This window comes from Acomys russatus, chromosome 22 (assembly GCF_903995435.1).
Source record: "Acomys russatus chromosome 22, mAcoRus1.1, whole genome shotgun sequence".
In the NCBI taxonomy this organism is placed as follows: domain Eukaryota; kingdom Metazoa; phylum Chordata; class Mammalia; order Rodentia; family Muridae; genus Acomys; species Acomys russatus.
Window position 1 is genome coordinate 11,787,030 of NC_067158.1, and position 15,305 is coordinate 11,802,334.

Below are 15,305 nucleotides of genomic sequence, written 5' to 3' on the forward strand. Positions count from 1 at the left end.
GATGACTTCCAAGTATTGTCTTCTGACACAATACCCAGCACGTAGGTATTCAAAGATGCTCCAGATCTACAGCCTTTGAGATGCTAGTTTATCTTAAAGGTGGTAGTGTGCTCTACAACCCAGGGAGCATCACTTGACAGCTACCATCGCCCAGGCTGCCTTCACACTATGTCGCTGAGGTTAGGCTGCAACTCCTGATGCTCCTGCCTCTGTCTCCCAAGTGCTGGCTTACCCAGGTGTGCACCTCCACACCTGCCTCTTGTCATGCCCTAACGTGGATATGGGATTGATGAATGGCCTTTTCTCATTTCCCCCTCTCAGCTTCCCAGGTTTCTTTTAGTTTACTTCTACAAGCAGAGAAACACCAACCTGAGAAGTGTTTTTCCTTATGTACAGTAAGTGAAGATCAAGACTCTTTGCACAATTATAGAAATTTACTATGTAAATGCTTGATGGAATCTTCTTGCTAGTGTAGCTTCTGGAAGGTGCTTTCTCCTTTTATTTAAAACTACCCATGCAATTAAAAAAGCAACTGCAGCATCCTTGTGTGGTTTTAGGGCTGTTGTATTTTCTCTTTTGTCGGTCATCAGGGGTGTCATTTATCCAACTAAAGACAGCCGACTACTTTAAAGCCACTGGAAGCTATCCCACCTGCTTCAGCCCTGCTACAAGTGCCTCAGGGCTTGTTTTGAGACAGTTCCTTCAGGCTAGTTCAGCCACAGCTGCTAAGTAGCAGAGATAGAGCCCCAATCATTTTTATTTTAATTGTGTGTGTGTGTGTGTGTTGGTGAGGACAGTGCTGCATACAAGGCAGATGCTATACCATTAAGCTATAGCTTCAACTGCTGTCTTGGCATCAAATACCAAGATTTGCCATGTTCAGGAAGTGCTTGACTCCCTGATTCCAACTCTTGACCTCTTTTGAGCTGAGTAATGGGTGTGGGGTAGGGTGTGTGCAACAGATGATCAATCAGGACTTGGAAAGAGGGACACTGGTGTCTCTAAAGCATGAACAAGACTTGAGTTTTATGTACTTCACACCTGCTAGGTGTGTACTTCACACCAGGTGTGTGTGGGACCTTGCTTTACCTCATGATCCACTTTGGAAAGGTGTAAACACCTCCTTGAATCTTAGTAGGGGCTTACTTCACAAGACTCCGTTGAGAGTATCTTGCCTAGCTTGCATTAAGCTTGGTTCTACCCCTGGAACTGAAACAAGCAAATTCAGGAAAAAAAGCCCAGAGACAATGACATCATCCTCTTCCGTGCATTCTGCCCTGGCAGAGAACTTCATTTTTATAGATAGATGAAATCATTTCACCCCCTTTAGCATTTAAACATATCTTCCCTATTTATTAGGATTACTTTGGGGTGATCAAAGTAAACCTACAGATGGAAGAATTCTGAAATTCCAGTCAGCAGGGTCAAACAGACTACAGTTGCAGACAAACACAAGGTCATGTGTTGACTGCTGTAATAGGAGTTTCCACACGCACCCAAGTTAAGAGCAAGTCCACAGTCCAATGCAAGCTCATGTAGGCCAAGTTCCAGTGTTGTGACTGAAAACTATTTCACCTTTTTTACTCTGAATATTGGACCAATAATCTATTTAGTGATTATACAAGCACTACATTTGCCTCATCCACAGAGCAGTCACTTACATCTGACTGCGGCCCATGTGAGAAGTGGCTGCTGCACTAACAGGACAGGACAGTGGGTATTTTCAGGGTTTCATTTCCTGCACAGATGGCCAAAAATGATAGGCTGATCAACTTTGAGAAAAACACCTGTTTTTGAAGGACATTTTCATATTGAAACACCAAACTGATTGGCTTAACATTTTCCCCCATGAAACCAAGTACTCTATTAAGTGCAGTTATTCCAAAATCCAGATTAAAGGTGCAAGCAACGGCTGCAGGCAAACATCTGCGGCCTCACAGGACAGCTGGGTATTGCCTCACTGCTTGCTGGAGCCGGACAGGCCGACTCCAGGAGTGTTTCGAGTATTAGCTCTTATCTCCTAGAAGCTCCATCTTCACTCGTTTGACTCCACTGAGCCCTCTCTTCCCAGGAAACCCACTTCCATCTTGTATGACTGTGCCTGTTGGGTTTAATTAAGGTTGCTTGTATGAGCATGGATAACTGACCAGTGGCTACCCGATAAAGAAAACGACTCTCTAACAACCCTCTGGACTTCTATCATTCATGGTGTAGAATGACTGGCACACCCACCAAACCAATGCTGAAAGTCAACATCAGTGTCTTGCAGGGGCATGCGTTTCAGCACTGTGGAAAATGCATCTCTAAATGCCACTAGCTGATATAGAACCAGGGGACCAACAGAACCAAACCAATACACTCAAAGTTTCCTTGAATATGTATCTACTCATTTTGTACTCACAAGCCATGGAACCTGGAACTCACTGTGCAATAGGCTGGCCTTCAACTTTTGGTGATCCTCCTGCCTCTGCCTCTTCAGTGACGGGATGACAGGCAAATACCACCATGCCTGGTTCAAATTTGGCATTCCTCTGTGAGCCACACTCCATTATTTTAATGAAGTCTCTATGATAACAATATCACAGGTATTGCTACTAAAATTTCTATAAAGCCTAAAGTTGATCAAAAGCAAGAACCCTGGACCCAATGAGCTGGTTAGTTAGATACTGAGCTGTGACTATCTATTCTAAATCTTGGGTTTCCGTCAAGCGTGGTGGCGCACATCTTTAATCCCAGCACTCGGGAGGCAGAGGCAGGTGGATTCCTGTGAGTTTGAGGTCAGCCTGGTCTAAAATGTGAGTCCAGGACAGCCAAGGCTACACAGAGAAACAACCCTGTCTCTAAACCCCCCAGCCGCGCCCCCCCAAAAACCAAAACCAAAAACCCAACCAACCAAAAAACCCCACAACAACAATCTTATTTCCAACCTGTTTGGTTAGATAACTTTTACCTATGGTTTTCAAAATTTGGTTAAAATTGAAATAGTATCTTGTTTTCTGCAATTGCAACCCAAAGATAAAACTCCCTGCGCCTCAGGGGTCAAGGACCCAGCTATCAAAGAACAATTAAACACATAGGCAATACTGCCACCCAGTGTCCTGCCAGCTCTTTGCAGAGGCACAACATGCACAGCATCATAGACTTTGCCCTCCACCTTTAGAGTTTCCAAGTCCATGCTTCAGCTCAGTTCTGAGGCCAGCATCTAATGGCCCACAGCAGTGACCTGCTCAGGGGAAACAGGCACATTTACAAATGCAAAGCAACCTGCCTCGTCTAGAAACAGCTCACCTTTAACCAACAGTATCAAACTTCTAGGACAGATGTAAGTTTTTTGCTGACAGGGATGCTGCCTTAATTAAAATGTAAAGGAAAGCAAAGAAAACAGTCTATCATTTACATATATACAGAATTACAGATACTTTAAAAAGTTCAAAACACTTGAGTTTTATTGAAAATAATAAAATACACAACACCAGAGTCTCATCTTTGAAGCATAACTGACACACGCTCCAGAACGTTCCTAGCTCTGCACCACTCTTGTCGCCACTAAACACACCAGGTTCCAGATGCGGAGTAGCAAATTACCTGCCTGAGTTAACATTCTCCCCTGCAGTCCTGTCCTACTTATTTCTAAATTTTACATTTTTATCTCTTCAAGAATGAACAGTTTTTTAACTGATTTATATAACGAGAACTGGATTCTCATATTACTCTTCATATTAAGAATAAAACAAAAACAAACAAACCCCAAACCAAGAACCAAAAAACCCACACACACCAGACTCAAATTCAGAGAAAATACACATTTGTTCATCAGCGCTCACCTGTTTGGATACTTGTTGCCTTCACATTAGCATACCGAGCCAATGTTTGATCCGTGCTGCAAGAGCTATACAAGATGAAAAGACCTGTTGACCCCTCAGGGAAACTTTAAGGAGAAAGCAAAAGCCTTATGCTAGAAACAGAAGGCAGAGGCCAGGGCTGTGGGGACAGTCAGATGGGTAAGCACCACGAGGACAAAGATGATTTTTGTACAAATGTGCAACAAGGTAAAGTCCAAAAAGGAGCATGAGGCGTCCACTTTGCTGCAGAAGTAGATCAGGTCAGGTAAGGACTCCTGACAAGATAGAACATCTCTCCAGGGCTTGCCAACCTTTCAGAGGCAGCCCTGGTGTTGGGGCCCTTTGGAAGGCTGCCGTTTCCTTCCCACTCTAACCCCGGGCTAGCCCAGGTTCTTGCAGTCCCTGCACATTTCTAAACTGTACTAAACTTTTTAGAGTAGAGATTTCTTTAAGGCTATGAACTTTACAAGTTGGTCCCATTAAACAAGCCAGTTTTCCAAACGATGTGACTCAAACACTTGGACGTTTTAATAGAAGACAGTTTCATTCACCTCTCAGTCAGAGATGAAGAAGCAATTAGCTGGTTTCCACCTGGTTTCAATACTGGTTTGAAGCTTGAGTTACTTTATTGTGTAGACATAAATATTTTGTTTAAATATTAAACATTAAACCTTTTTCTGACATCCAGACAGAAAGAGAGAGAGAGAGAGAGGAGGGAGGGAGGGAGGGAGAGAGAGAGAGAGAGAGAGAGAGAGAGAGAGAGAGAGAGAGAGAGAGAGAGAGAGAGAGAGAGAGAGCAGGAACAAGCAAAGGCAAGAGGAGGAACAGTCCCATAAGCAGACTTGACTCCTATGCCATCCACAGGAGGGATTTCTGCAGGAATTGCAAAAACGCCCGGAAGCTAAGTTTCTAAAAATCCACCTCTACTCTGCAGAAACCTTTTTTTTTCCTACAAAGGGAGAAGAAATCCACAAAATGATAACTGAACCGAGGTGTTCTGCTGTAGACAAGAGCCACTGCACTCACTGGCTATCTTACAGAGACTGCTCTACAGCGCTGAAGGAGTTACCTAGCCTTCATTAAACATCCTGCCACGAGGAAGAGCTCTTCCTGAGAAATTAAAAACTTTAACCCTGGTTATTCCCAAAGCACACCTTGAGCCTGGTTCGGGTACTAAAGGGTAAAGATGTCTTGCTGGCAGGAGGCCATCTGCACTAACTTTTAGGCTTACCGCACAACAGCTTAAGCACTGGACAAGGAGCTATTTCTCTAAGTAGGCGAGTAGAATCTCCCAGACACTTGTCCAATTCTTCTCAGTTAATTCTGTGTTCAAAACCAACATTAAAAAGTTCAATTTGCTAATACAAGTACAACCTTCCCTTTTTAAACTCTCGAAGCTATCACTGCTGGGCTTAGCTGATACAGCATGCCCTCAGGATTCATGAAAAGACACTTCTCTCACAGGCATCCATAGAGGGTTACCCCACACTCTTTAAAATTAATCACATAGTTAATTGAGGTGTAAACATTACTGACCAACTGAGCTATCCGTCATGAAAGGATACCAAGGGCCACTGCTTGAATAATATAGCTACACCAACCTGACGCCAACTTTGCTTGCTTGTTCAATTCCAAGAGACTCTATCTGCTATCTTCCCTCTCACTCCCCAAGCGTAGTCACCCCAAGTAGCTCAATACATGACTCAGTCAGGGTGCAGTGGTAATTAGGAGCATTCCTCTATATAATCATCTCAAGAATGAATGGCTTCAACAATGGGATAGGTGACTTAAGTCACCGTAACACATCAGCATCTACAGCTGTCTTTAAAGAGACTGTAACCTTTCTTGGATAAGCCTGCTAGAAAACTGCATTTCCCTTGAGATAAGCTTCCTTGGCAAAGAGTTGAATTCAATAAATGGCTACCCACAATGACAGGTCCCTATACTACGTAGGCAGGCACATTACTGAACACAGGAGCCTCTAGAACTTGCCAGGCTGGAGCAGAAACTGGCCTCTAGAGCTCCATCTCTTCCTCTGTGCCAGCAGCTGTCTCCAGACTCTGGTAAAGTGGTGTGTCTGTGTGCTGAGGCTGCAGCAGCAGTTCAGTTCTCTGTGGGAGAGCAGTGCCTGCAGCTGCATGCTTCGTTTGGCTCTCTCCCATGTAGTTCTTAGGGCTAGACGATGGCTTTGGTTTCTCACAAAGGAGTTCAGGGAGGGGTTTCCAGAGCACAAGCTCCATAGATGGACGGCTCCTGTAAAGCACAGATTTCTGTGAAAAACTTTAGGACATGCAAATAAAGGCTGTCACCAGCTCCTGTTCACCACCCAACACCTTTAGCTAGTTAAGAGCTGGCGGTCCTCAAAGTGCTGGTCTGTTGTGTGCGTAGCTCTGCCCATTTAACCACTGCCAGTTTCACGATTACTTTCATCTTGATATCTTTCATCAGTTCTCATTAAATTTAAACCTCTTAATTAAAAAAGTGTTCACGTCCACAGCAGATATATTAAACTTGGAATGATACTGATTAGCATGGCCCTGATATAAGGATGCTACAGATTTGTGAAGCTATCCATGTTCTGTTTTGTTTTAAGGGTAGCTAGAGATATTTAGGACAACTCAAACTGGATTTAGAAAAAAATTTTAAAACGTATGTGAATGTATGGTTTGAGTCTCTATGGGGCTATGAACATGTGTGTAGTAGGTGCCTGAGGAAGTTCCCCTGGAACTGAAACTGCAGGCAGCTGTGAGGCACCTGATGTGCAAGAGCAGTGTGACCTGTAACAGGTGAGCGCTGTTCCCAGCCCCTCAAACACATAAACCTTCTTATGCTAGAGCCTGAGTCTAGGACCTCACACATGTACACACTCTACTCCTTAGTGCTATCACTAGCCCTGTGTGTATTTTAAACCAATCGACCCACCAGCCTTACAGATGCCATGAACAGCAGTAATATAAAGCTCTTGGTTTAACTTAATGCTGTATTTGAAGTAGGGGCGCTGGGACTGGAACTAAGGCCTTGCATATGCTGAGGACCACTAAGCTTCGTCACTAGCTGTAATAGTACACACAGAGACATGCTTTTAATGAGCAGATTTGCAAGACTACAATTTTTTGTTTTGCTCCGTGGTACTAAGTCTAATGCATGCTGAGCAACTATTCTAGTACTACATTATTTCCATAGCCCTATGGGTGACTTTTGTATATTAAATCATTGTACATGAAAATGAAATCCTAGACCAACATATTAATTTTGGATGCCCTTTGTTTCATACAGTTGTGAAGTAGAACGGTTTGCAGTTAAACCAAAACAATTACACTAAACATGCATGATCAACCATAGCTGGGAGCAGTGCCCGAATTCCTAGCACTTGGAAGTTACAGGCAGGAGGGTTAGAAGTCGTAGGCCAACCTGGGCGACCTGAGCACCCATCTCCAAAGTGGAGAAAAATTCCTTTCCTTGCTATAAGAAAAATCTTCTGGGACTCAGTACTGAGTAAGAAAAAAGTAATACAATGAAGAATACTCTCAAAGGCTCAGTTCTGGAAAAGTCCTGAGAGCAGCAGCCACTATTGTGAATAGGAGGGCAGTGTGACCTGCATACGCAGTGGACACACCGACACACCCTCCACACCCTCCACACCCTCGGGGCCGAGTAGTTAATTACAAACTCACACCAGGACCTGACTGAAACCCTCTGGATCCCCCAGGAGCAGTAGCTTGCATTCCACCCAAAGGCAACAGGGCCAGCACTGTTGAGGCCTGTGTCCCTAAAGCACTTTCCAGTTCCCCAAACTCCCCCTCAGTCTGGTTTCCTAGACAGAACTGCAATGCACCTTCCAGCACAGCAGCTAGTGAGGACCCTGGACCTCCCACTCTGCAGCCTGCACTCGGCTTGGTTAGGCGCTTGTGTCTGCTGCCCAGTCTCCTCCCTTACCCTTTCCCCTGAGTCAGAACTCCCTCCCTAAGCCTGCCTGTCTTCTCACTGCTGCTTCTACTCTCAAAACATAGCAAAGGAGGTAACTGAGCTCATTAAACTACAGACTTATTATTTTCTGTTTTCTTTTTGTGGTATTGACAGCAGAGCCCAGGGCTTTCCACATGTGCACAGCAAGTTCTCTGTCCCCTCACTTCTCCAGTCCTTGGTGTTTTTGGTAAAGATCTCATTATATAGCTTAGTCTGGTCTGGTACTATCACATCCATCTTAAAAAGTATGTTGTGTTTTGTCATTATTATTATTTTTTCTCTTTTCCTGCCCACTCCCCTTTTTTGAGCCAAAAATCTCACTATGTAGATCAGACTGGAAACTAATGCTTCCGCCTCTTGCCTACCCTGGGGTTCCTTGTTTAAGCCACCCTGTCTAGCTTAAATTACATTTTACATCAAGAGAAAAGAAGTGGCGGGAGGGAAACCGAATATGAACCTAGCCTGGCGTACACACGAACAGCCCACCACCCAAACCAAACAAAGCCAAGAGCTGAACACTCCGAGATGACTCCAAAAGGCTGTGCTATGGTTTGTGGGCTTTCCAGCTGTTACTAATCTGATACATCACCCTCTGTTCAGTAGGTCTGTACTCTGAGTCTGAGGAATTATGAGAACAGATAAACTGGGGTTTCAAAATGTGGCTCCTGCTCCTCCTCTAAGGCCCTGAGAGAGTGGGCCTCTGGCACTGAGCCTTTCCCAGGCTAGGGTCGGTTAAGTGGAAACGATATTCACGTACATAGACTCAATTATCTTCTTTGTGAAGACTTCATCAAACTCCCTCTTCAAGCCTGTTTTCATGGTGTCAGAGAGGACAAGACTTGGGAGGTGGCTTACACTTCTGTCACTTTCAACCTCTTCATCTTCGTCAATTATCCTAAATAATGAAGCAGAGAAATAAATAAAAAAAAAATTAGTCAAAGTATTGTATGTTCTTGTAGGAAATGAACAAAGTTTTAAACTAAAAGAACAAAAGCACAGGTGCTACAGTGAGAGCTCAAGAAGGCTACACCTCAGCGACAAGTGGCCCAGGGCTGCTGCTCCTCTCCTAGGAGGGAAGAGCTGCTCAATAGGTCATTTAACAGCAAAGGTTTGGAATGGAATCAGGTTTGAAGAAGGTGTCCTGGAGAACTGACCCTGACGTGGTTAGTAAAGTGCTTAGTCAGGCTGTGAGAGCTTCTGTTTCCCACTCCCAACTCCACCATCGTGCCATGATCCCGAGCAGCTGAGGAGCAGCAGCAGCACATGCAGCATGCACGGTCAGTACCTGTCCTCAATCTCCTGAAGCCTCCTTCGGGCAACTTCACACTGCAGCTCTCCAGTTGTTTGATCCATTTCTTCACAGACAGCATCTAGCATGCTGGGCACAGCAAGGCCACTCGGACACGTATTTACCCCATGACCTTCTAGACCCTGGTGTGTGCCGGGAACCCATTCATTAGCAACTACACAGAGTTCAGCTTCAGTCAACCGCTTCTTTCTTATTGGACACCTAGAAGGAGGAAGGAGGAAAACAGGAAGAGAGAAGGAAGAAAAAATCCCATTACAGATGAAATGTAAGTAATTTTTCTAATCAATTAAAAAGATTCTTAGCTAGGCGTGGTGGTGCACGCCTGTAATCCCAGCACTTAGGGAGGCAGAAGTGGGCAGATCTCTGAGTTTGAGGCCAGCCTGGCCTACAAAGAGTGCCTAGAACACCCAGGGCTACACAGAGAAGCCCTGCCTGGAAAAAAACCAAAACCAAACCAAACCAACAACAAAATTATTATTTTCTTTTTTGAGACAAAGTCTTACGATGTGTCTTTGGCAGGCCTCAGTCACAGAGTTCTGCCTGCTTCTGCCTAGAATGCTGGGATTAAAGACATATGATACCATGCTTGACTAAACTTTATTTAGTTTTTAAAAAGGTCTCCTTCATTTATGCTTGAGTGTTCTGCCTGCACGTATCTGCAGCATCTGTGAGCCTACAGAGGTCAGAAGAGGTTTCAGATCCTCTGGAACTGGAGCTACAGACACCTGTGATGTACCATGTAGGTGGTTGGAACGGAAGCTGGGGGGTCTTATGCAAGAATAAGTCTTCTTAACTGCTGTGCTCTCTCTCCAGTCCCAAGCTATTATTACCCTTAAATACTTAGATGTAAAAACCCTATCTCCTCTAGTTAGAGCACCACGTCCCTCACGTCAGCACTGTCCCAACTGATGCAGCACCTCACAGATTTTAAACTTTTAGACTAAAAGGAGAAAAACTGTAGGAAAGCTCAAACAGGAAGCAAAGCAATAAAAAAGACTAAGTAGGACCAGAGAGGTGGCTTAGCAGTTAAGAGAACTGGCTGCTCTTCCAGTAGACATAGGTTCAATTTCCAACACCCACAAGGTGGTTCACAAATGTCTGTAATTCCAGTTCCAGGAAATCTATGCTCTGTCCTGGCCTCTGAGGCATGAGGCACATGCCTGGTGCACAGGTATAAACACAAGCAAAACAGCCATATACATTTAAAAAACAACAAAAAACCCACAAAACAAAAGACAAAACAGCAATTTTTGCCTCAGCCACATTTTGTCATTGCTGCGCAGTCATCTCCAACCCTCAAAAGTGTGTGGCTGCCACCCCGTATTTCCTTATAGCAAACACACATACTTCCGTAAGAATAGGCCACTAAACCAGGCGTGGTGGCGCACGCCTTTAATCCCAGCACTCGGGAGGCAGAGGCAGGCGGATCACTGTGAGTTCGAGGCCAGCCTGGTCTACAAAGCGAGTCCAGGACAGTCAAGACTACACAGAGAAACCCTGCCTCGTAAAACCAAACCCCCCCGCCCCCAAAAAAAGAATCCTATCGCTATGCCTTTCACTAAATTCCTTGCCTTTTTAAGAAAGGAAGTTACTTTAAGCTTTTACTTATCAGCACTATGATGTGTACATTGAAAAGCAGTGTGAAGCACAAAAGACAGCCTTGTTTTTCCTTTTCTTTTTTACAAGTGTTTAGATCACAAGCTTTCTACTGCATGACAGCAGCACGCATAGCATCAGGACTAGATCTCAGCCATATAACCAAAATGTCCGCTCATTATTCCCTCCCACCTAAGCCACTAAACTGACGGTCAAAGAAAATGAATGAACATTGTGAAAAATCAATAGTAAAGTCTCTGAAATATGAAATAGACCTCTTTAAGCTCTATTTAAAAGTAAATCAGAATCCAGCATATACGTTTGGTTTGGAATTTGTATCGCATTTTAGTACTAGAAATATCTAGGAGACAAGAGGCAGGAAGATCAGGAGTTTAGGGCCAGCATCAGCTATACAGAAGTTTCAGGACAGCCTGAGTTACATGAAATTCTGTCCAAAAGGAAGGGGAAAAAAGGCTTTAAGCTGGGCATGGTGGTGCATGCTTGTGAAACACCAGCTAAGAAAAGCATAGTAAATCAGGAGAGAGAATAGGCAAATTGTTCTTTGACTTTAGGTTTTTTCATACCTATAGACTTACTTTACTAATCAGTAACTGAAGATCAGTAGTGATTAAGCCCTTTTAAAAAGGTGAGTTAAAAGGCTTCTAGAAGCTACAGAGATGGCTCATCAGTTAAGAGCTCATGCACTGTTCTCGCAGGACCCAAATTCAGTTCCCAGCACCCATGTCAGTTGGCTCACACTGGGATTAAAGAGATTTGCCACTGTACCTGGCTTAGTTTCTACACGCTAAGTGAATACTAGAATCAGTAATTTCCACCCCTCCCCCCCCACAGACAGGGTTTCACTTGTAGTCCTGGCCTCATTTTGTAGACCAGGTTGGCCTTGAACTCACAGAGGTGTGCCTGCCTCTGCCTCCCAAGTGCTGGGATTAAAGGCATGTGCCACCGTGCCCAGCTCTATAACCAGTAACTCAATAACTAGAGCACTAAAAAAGACAAAAAAGATTCCTGCCTTTGGCTATTTATAGCAATCCCAAGGCAACAAACCTCTGATGTAGGTCCACCCCCCCTGCCCCCCACCCCCACCCCAGACAGGGTTTTTCTGTGTAGCCTTGGGTGTCCTGGCTGTAGACCAGGCTGGCCTTGAACTCACAGAGATCAGCCTCTGTCTCTTTTAGTGCTGGGATCTAAGGCAACAATTCAGTGGGAAAAGTGCTTGTCATGTAGGTATGAGGACCTGGGTTCAATCCCCAAGACCAACATAAAAAAAGCCAAGCATGGTGACAGAAATAGTAAAGTATCTGGGCTCTGCTTGACCCCCTCACCATAACTTATATAGTTAGCTCCAAGCCAAGAGAGACCTTGTCTCAAAAAATAGGCGAGGGGCTAGGGAAACGGCTCAGTGATTGAAAGCACATGCTGTGCCAGCAAGAAGAGCAGGGCATACTTGCAAACAGCAGGTAGGCATGGTGTCCCACCTCCAATCACAAGGCTCAGGAGAGGGAGACGGAAATCCCAGAGCAAGCCAAATGCAAGTTCTGGGTTCAAGTGAGACACCCTGCCTCAAAAATGTAACCTCACGAGTACCTGAAGAAGAGACCTGATGCCAACCTTTGACTTCCACGTGTAGGCACATACCACACACATGCACACTCACAAACACATAGGAGGCACTAAAAACAACCCCACGGCAAGGCTGAGAATGTTGGCACTTTAATCCCAGCACTCCAGAAGCAAAGGTAAGTGGCCAAAGCCATCAGGGTCTACATAGCAAATTCCAGGACAACATAGTGAGACCTTACCTCAAAGCAAACAAAAAGAGTAGGGCAGTGGTAGTGCACATATTTAATCTCAACACTTGGCTGATCTCGGAGTTCAAGCCCAGCCCCAAAAACAATCAAACAAAAGGCGGATTACACCTGAGTAAGATGGACTTACTGCCTCTCCCACCCCAAATCTACTTTTCTTTATTCATCCACAACAACTAAGGTAATTTTTAAGGATCACTTTTTTATTGTTTTTTTTTTTCTTTCTTCCTTTTTCCGGAGACAGGGTTTCTCTGTGTAGTCATGGCTTTGTAGACCAAGCTGTCCTTGAACTCATAGAGATCTGCCTGCCTCTATCTCCCAAATACTGGGATTAAAGGTGTATGCTGCTACTCCTGGCTTTGTTTTCTGAGCCAGGGTTTCTCTGTGTAGCCCTTGTCCTTGAATTTGGAGATCCACCTACTTCTGATGGGATCAAAGGCATGGGCCACCAGCTTGTTTTCTGTTGGTTTTTTTTTTTTTTTTTAAGTGAGACTAAGTATCAACAAATCCAGACATTTCAAATTTTTTTTCTTTTTAAGACAGGGTTTCATTGGGCATGGTAGAGCACGCCTTTAATCCCAGCATCCAGGAAAGCAGAGGCAGGTGGAGCTCTGTGAGTTTGAGGTCAGCCTGGTCTACAAACTGAGTCCTGGACAGCCAGGGCAATTACAGAGAAATCCTGTCTCAGAAAAAACAAAACAATAAAAACAACAACAACAAAGTAAAACAAAAAACCAGAAACAACTGAAACAACAACAAGAACAAGACAGGGTCTCCTGTGTCCAAAGGCGGCAGCAACAACAACACAGGGTCGCTGAGCTTCCTGGGTCTTGTGTGTTTTGTTTTGTGCTTTGAGACAAGGTCTCCCTGTATAGCCCAAGGCCAGCCTCCAATTCTCAGGGCTGCCATCTCAGCCTCAGAGGGCTGGATAACCTGAGTAAGCCACCATTCTGCTTCTACAAGGGAGGGCAGGGGGCAGGGCCACACAGACAGGTCAATGGGAGGGCAGTTTTGTAGCATGGCCAGGCCCTAAGTTTGCTCCTTAGCACACGTAAAACAAAACAAAACAAAACAAAAGCAAGATGACTCAATGAGTAAAGATGCTTGATGCCAAACTGACAACTTGAATTTGAGCTGGAACCTACATGGTGGGAGCGAACCAATTTCCAAATGTTCTTTGCCGTCACATACCTACCAAAAGGAAAACCAAGCAGGCATTGAGGCCTGGTGGCAAGTGGGCCTTTAATCTCAGCAGGCAAAGGCAAGCAGATCTCTAAGTTTGAGGCCAGCCTGCTCTACAGAGCTGTCTTAAAACAAAAACCAACAGTAGACCTCATATATACTCACTCATTTGGAACAAGCAGTAAGACAGTAAAAAACAAACAAACTTGAGGGCTGGAGAGATGGCTCAGTGGTTAAGAGCACCGCCTGCTCTTCCAAAGGTCCTGAGTTCAATTCCCAGCACCCACATGGCAGCTCACAACTGTCTGTAATTCCAAGAACTGACACCCTCACACCAATACACATAAATTAAAAACTAAATAAAAATATTTAAAAAACAAACAAACAAACAAAACAAAAAACAAGACCCCGATGCACTGCAACACAAACAGAATCTGGCTACAATCCCAGAGCACACACAGCCATAAACGTTACGGTTTATGGACACTCTACGGAGAAGAAACAGGTTACAGGGTTACCTCCACGGAAACCACAAACCCTTCCAATATATATCCTTTGGTTTTCTTTTCGTATTTTGTTTGAAACTGTGTTCAAACATTACACTGGTTCGAACGAGTTTTCCTCCTCTACCTGCCGGCCACCTAATTTCTGCCCCCTGAAAGGCAAACTAGTTTAAATAGATAAGTATGCTTCGACTTTTTCCACTTAAAATAGGATACACGTGTTAAACTAACAGCCGATCACAAAGAGAACAAATGGTCCCGAAACTTACTCATCTTCCTCCGCCAAACGCTTGTGTTTCGTTCTACAGTGAATGGAAACGCTGTTGGAACAAACAAACAAATCAGTCAACCAAGACGTGAATTTAAATTTAAGATTTCTGCATCCTGTCTTTCTCGCCTCACTTATCAAGATCTCCCGCCACAAATCGAATGTCCCTTCCCCGGCCGAGAGGGACCGACACAGATCCCCAAGTGATCACGTCTTGCCGGGGACTCCAAAAGAACCACAGACAAGGAAATCTGAAGTTGTCACTTCTGTCGGGGTAGTGACAGTTGAACACTCTCTCCAAAGCCCATTTTCTGGTCCCCATGCTGCCGACGAGGAACCCAAGTGTCCCAGAGACTCTCAAAGTTGTCCCGGCTGGCGGCCGCGCGAGTGGAGGGAGAGGCCAGGCCGAAGGACCCTCGGAAGGTCGCCGGCCCTGCGACCTGGGGACTCCCGGTTAACGTCCCGCCTGCTCCTCACCGTTCACGCGCTGTTCTCCCGCCCGGGCTGCTCGGCGCAGCGCGGATTCCCGGCCGCGGGGCCAGGTCATGGCCGACGGCTCCTGGCGGGAAGGCCCGGCCCGCGAAGGCCGCCGGCGGCTGCAGGAAGTCGGCGCTGCCGCTCAGAGGGAGACCGCTGAATGGCCGGCCGAGCGCCGCCATGAGCTTCCTCCGACGAGGCTGAGTCCGCGACCCCAATCGTTCGTGTCCCCTGGCCCCTTAGTGGCAGGCACCGAAGCTGCCCACGAGAACCCGCCTCCGAGCCCGCTTCGACCCCTCACGTCACGCCTTCTAGAACCCTCCACTCTGGACCACC

At 45.3% G+C, this 15,305-nt stretch overlaps 1 protein-coding gene across 1 annotated transcript; it reads right to left on the minus strand.

Moving 5' to 3' along the window:
- Positions 1-5,338: 5,338 nt before the first annotated feature.
- On the minus strand, positions 5,339-15,296 carry Ccdc117 (coiled-coil domain containing 117). The gene is made up of 6 exons (XM_051164760.1): positions 14,970-15,296; positions 14,494-14,544; positions 13,883-13,885; positions 9,094-9,318; positions 8,566-8,703; positions 5,339-6,095 (listed from the first exon to the last, which is right to left on the minus strand). Exons 1-6 carry the CDS (start codon positions 15,149-15,151, stop codon positions 5,858-5,860), a joined length of 837 nt encoding a protein of 278 aa, XP_051020717.1. The 5' UTR covers positions 15,152-15,296; the 3' UTR covers positions 5,339-5,857.
- Between the last annotated feature and the right edge of the window lie 9 nt (positions 15,297-15,305).

What these genes read in the sequence shown, in the direction of transcription:
- Ccdc117 (XM_051164760.1), bottom strand. Translation starts at nt 15,151, where the DNA reads ATGGCGGCGCTCGGCCGGCCATTCAGCGGTCTCCCTCTGAGCGGCAGC. An exon ending in GGGAGAACAGCGCGTGAACG is followed by an intron (nt 14,545 to 14,969) that starts GTGAGGAGCAGG and finishes TTGTTCCAACAG; the next exon opens with CGTTTCCATTCACTGTAGAA. An exon ending in AAGAAGATAATTGAGTCTAT is followed by an intron (nt 6,096 to 8,565) that starts GTACGTGAATAT and finishes TGTGCTTTACAG; the next exon opens with GAGCCGTCCATCTATGGAGC.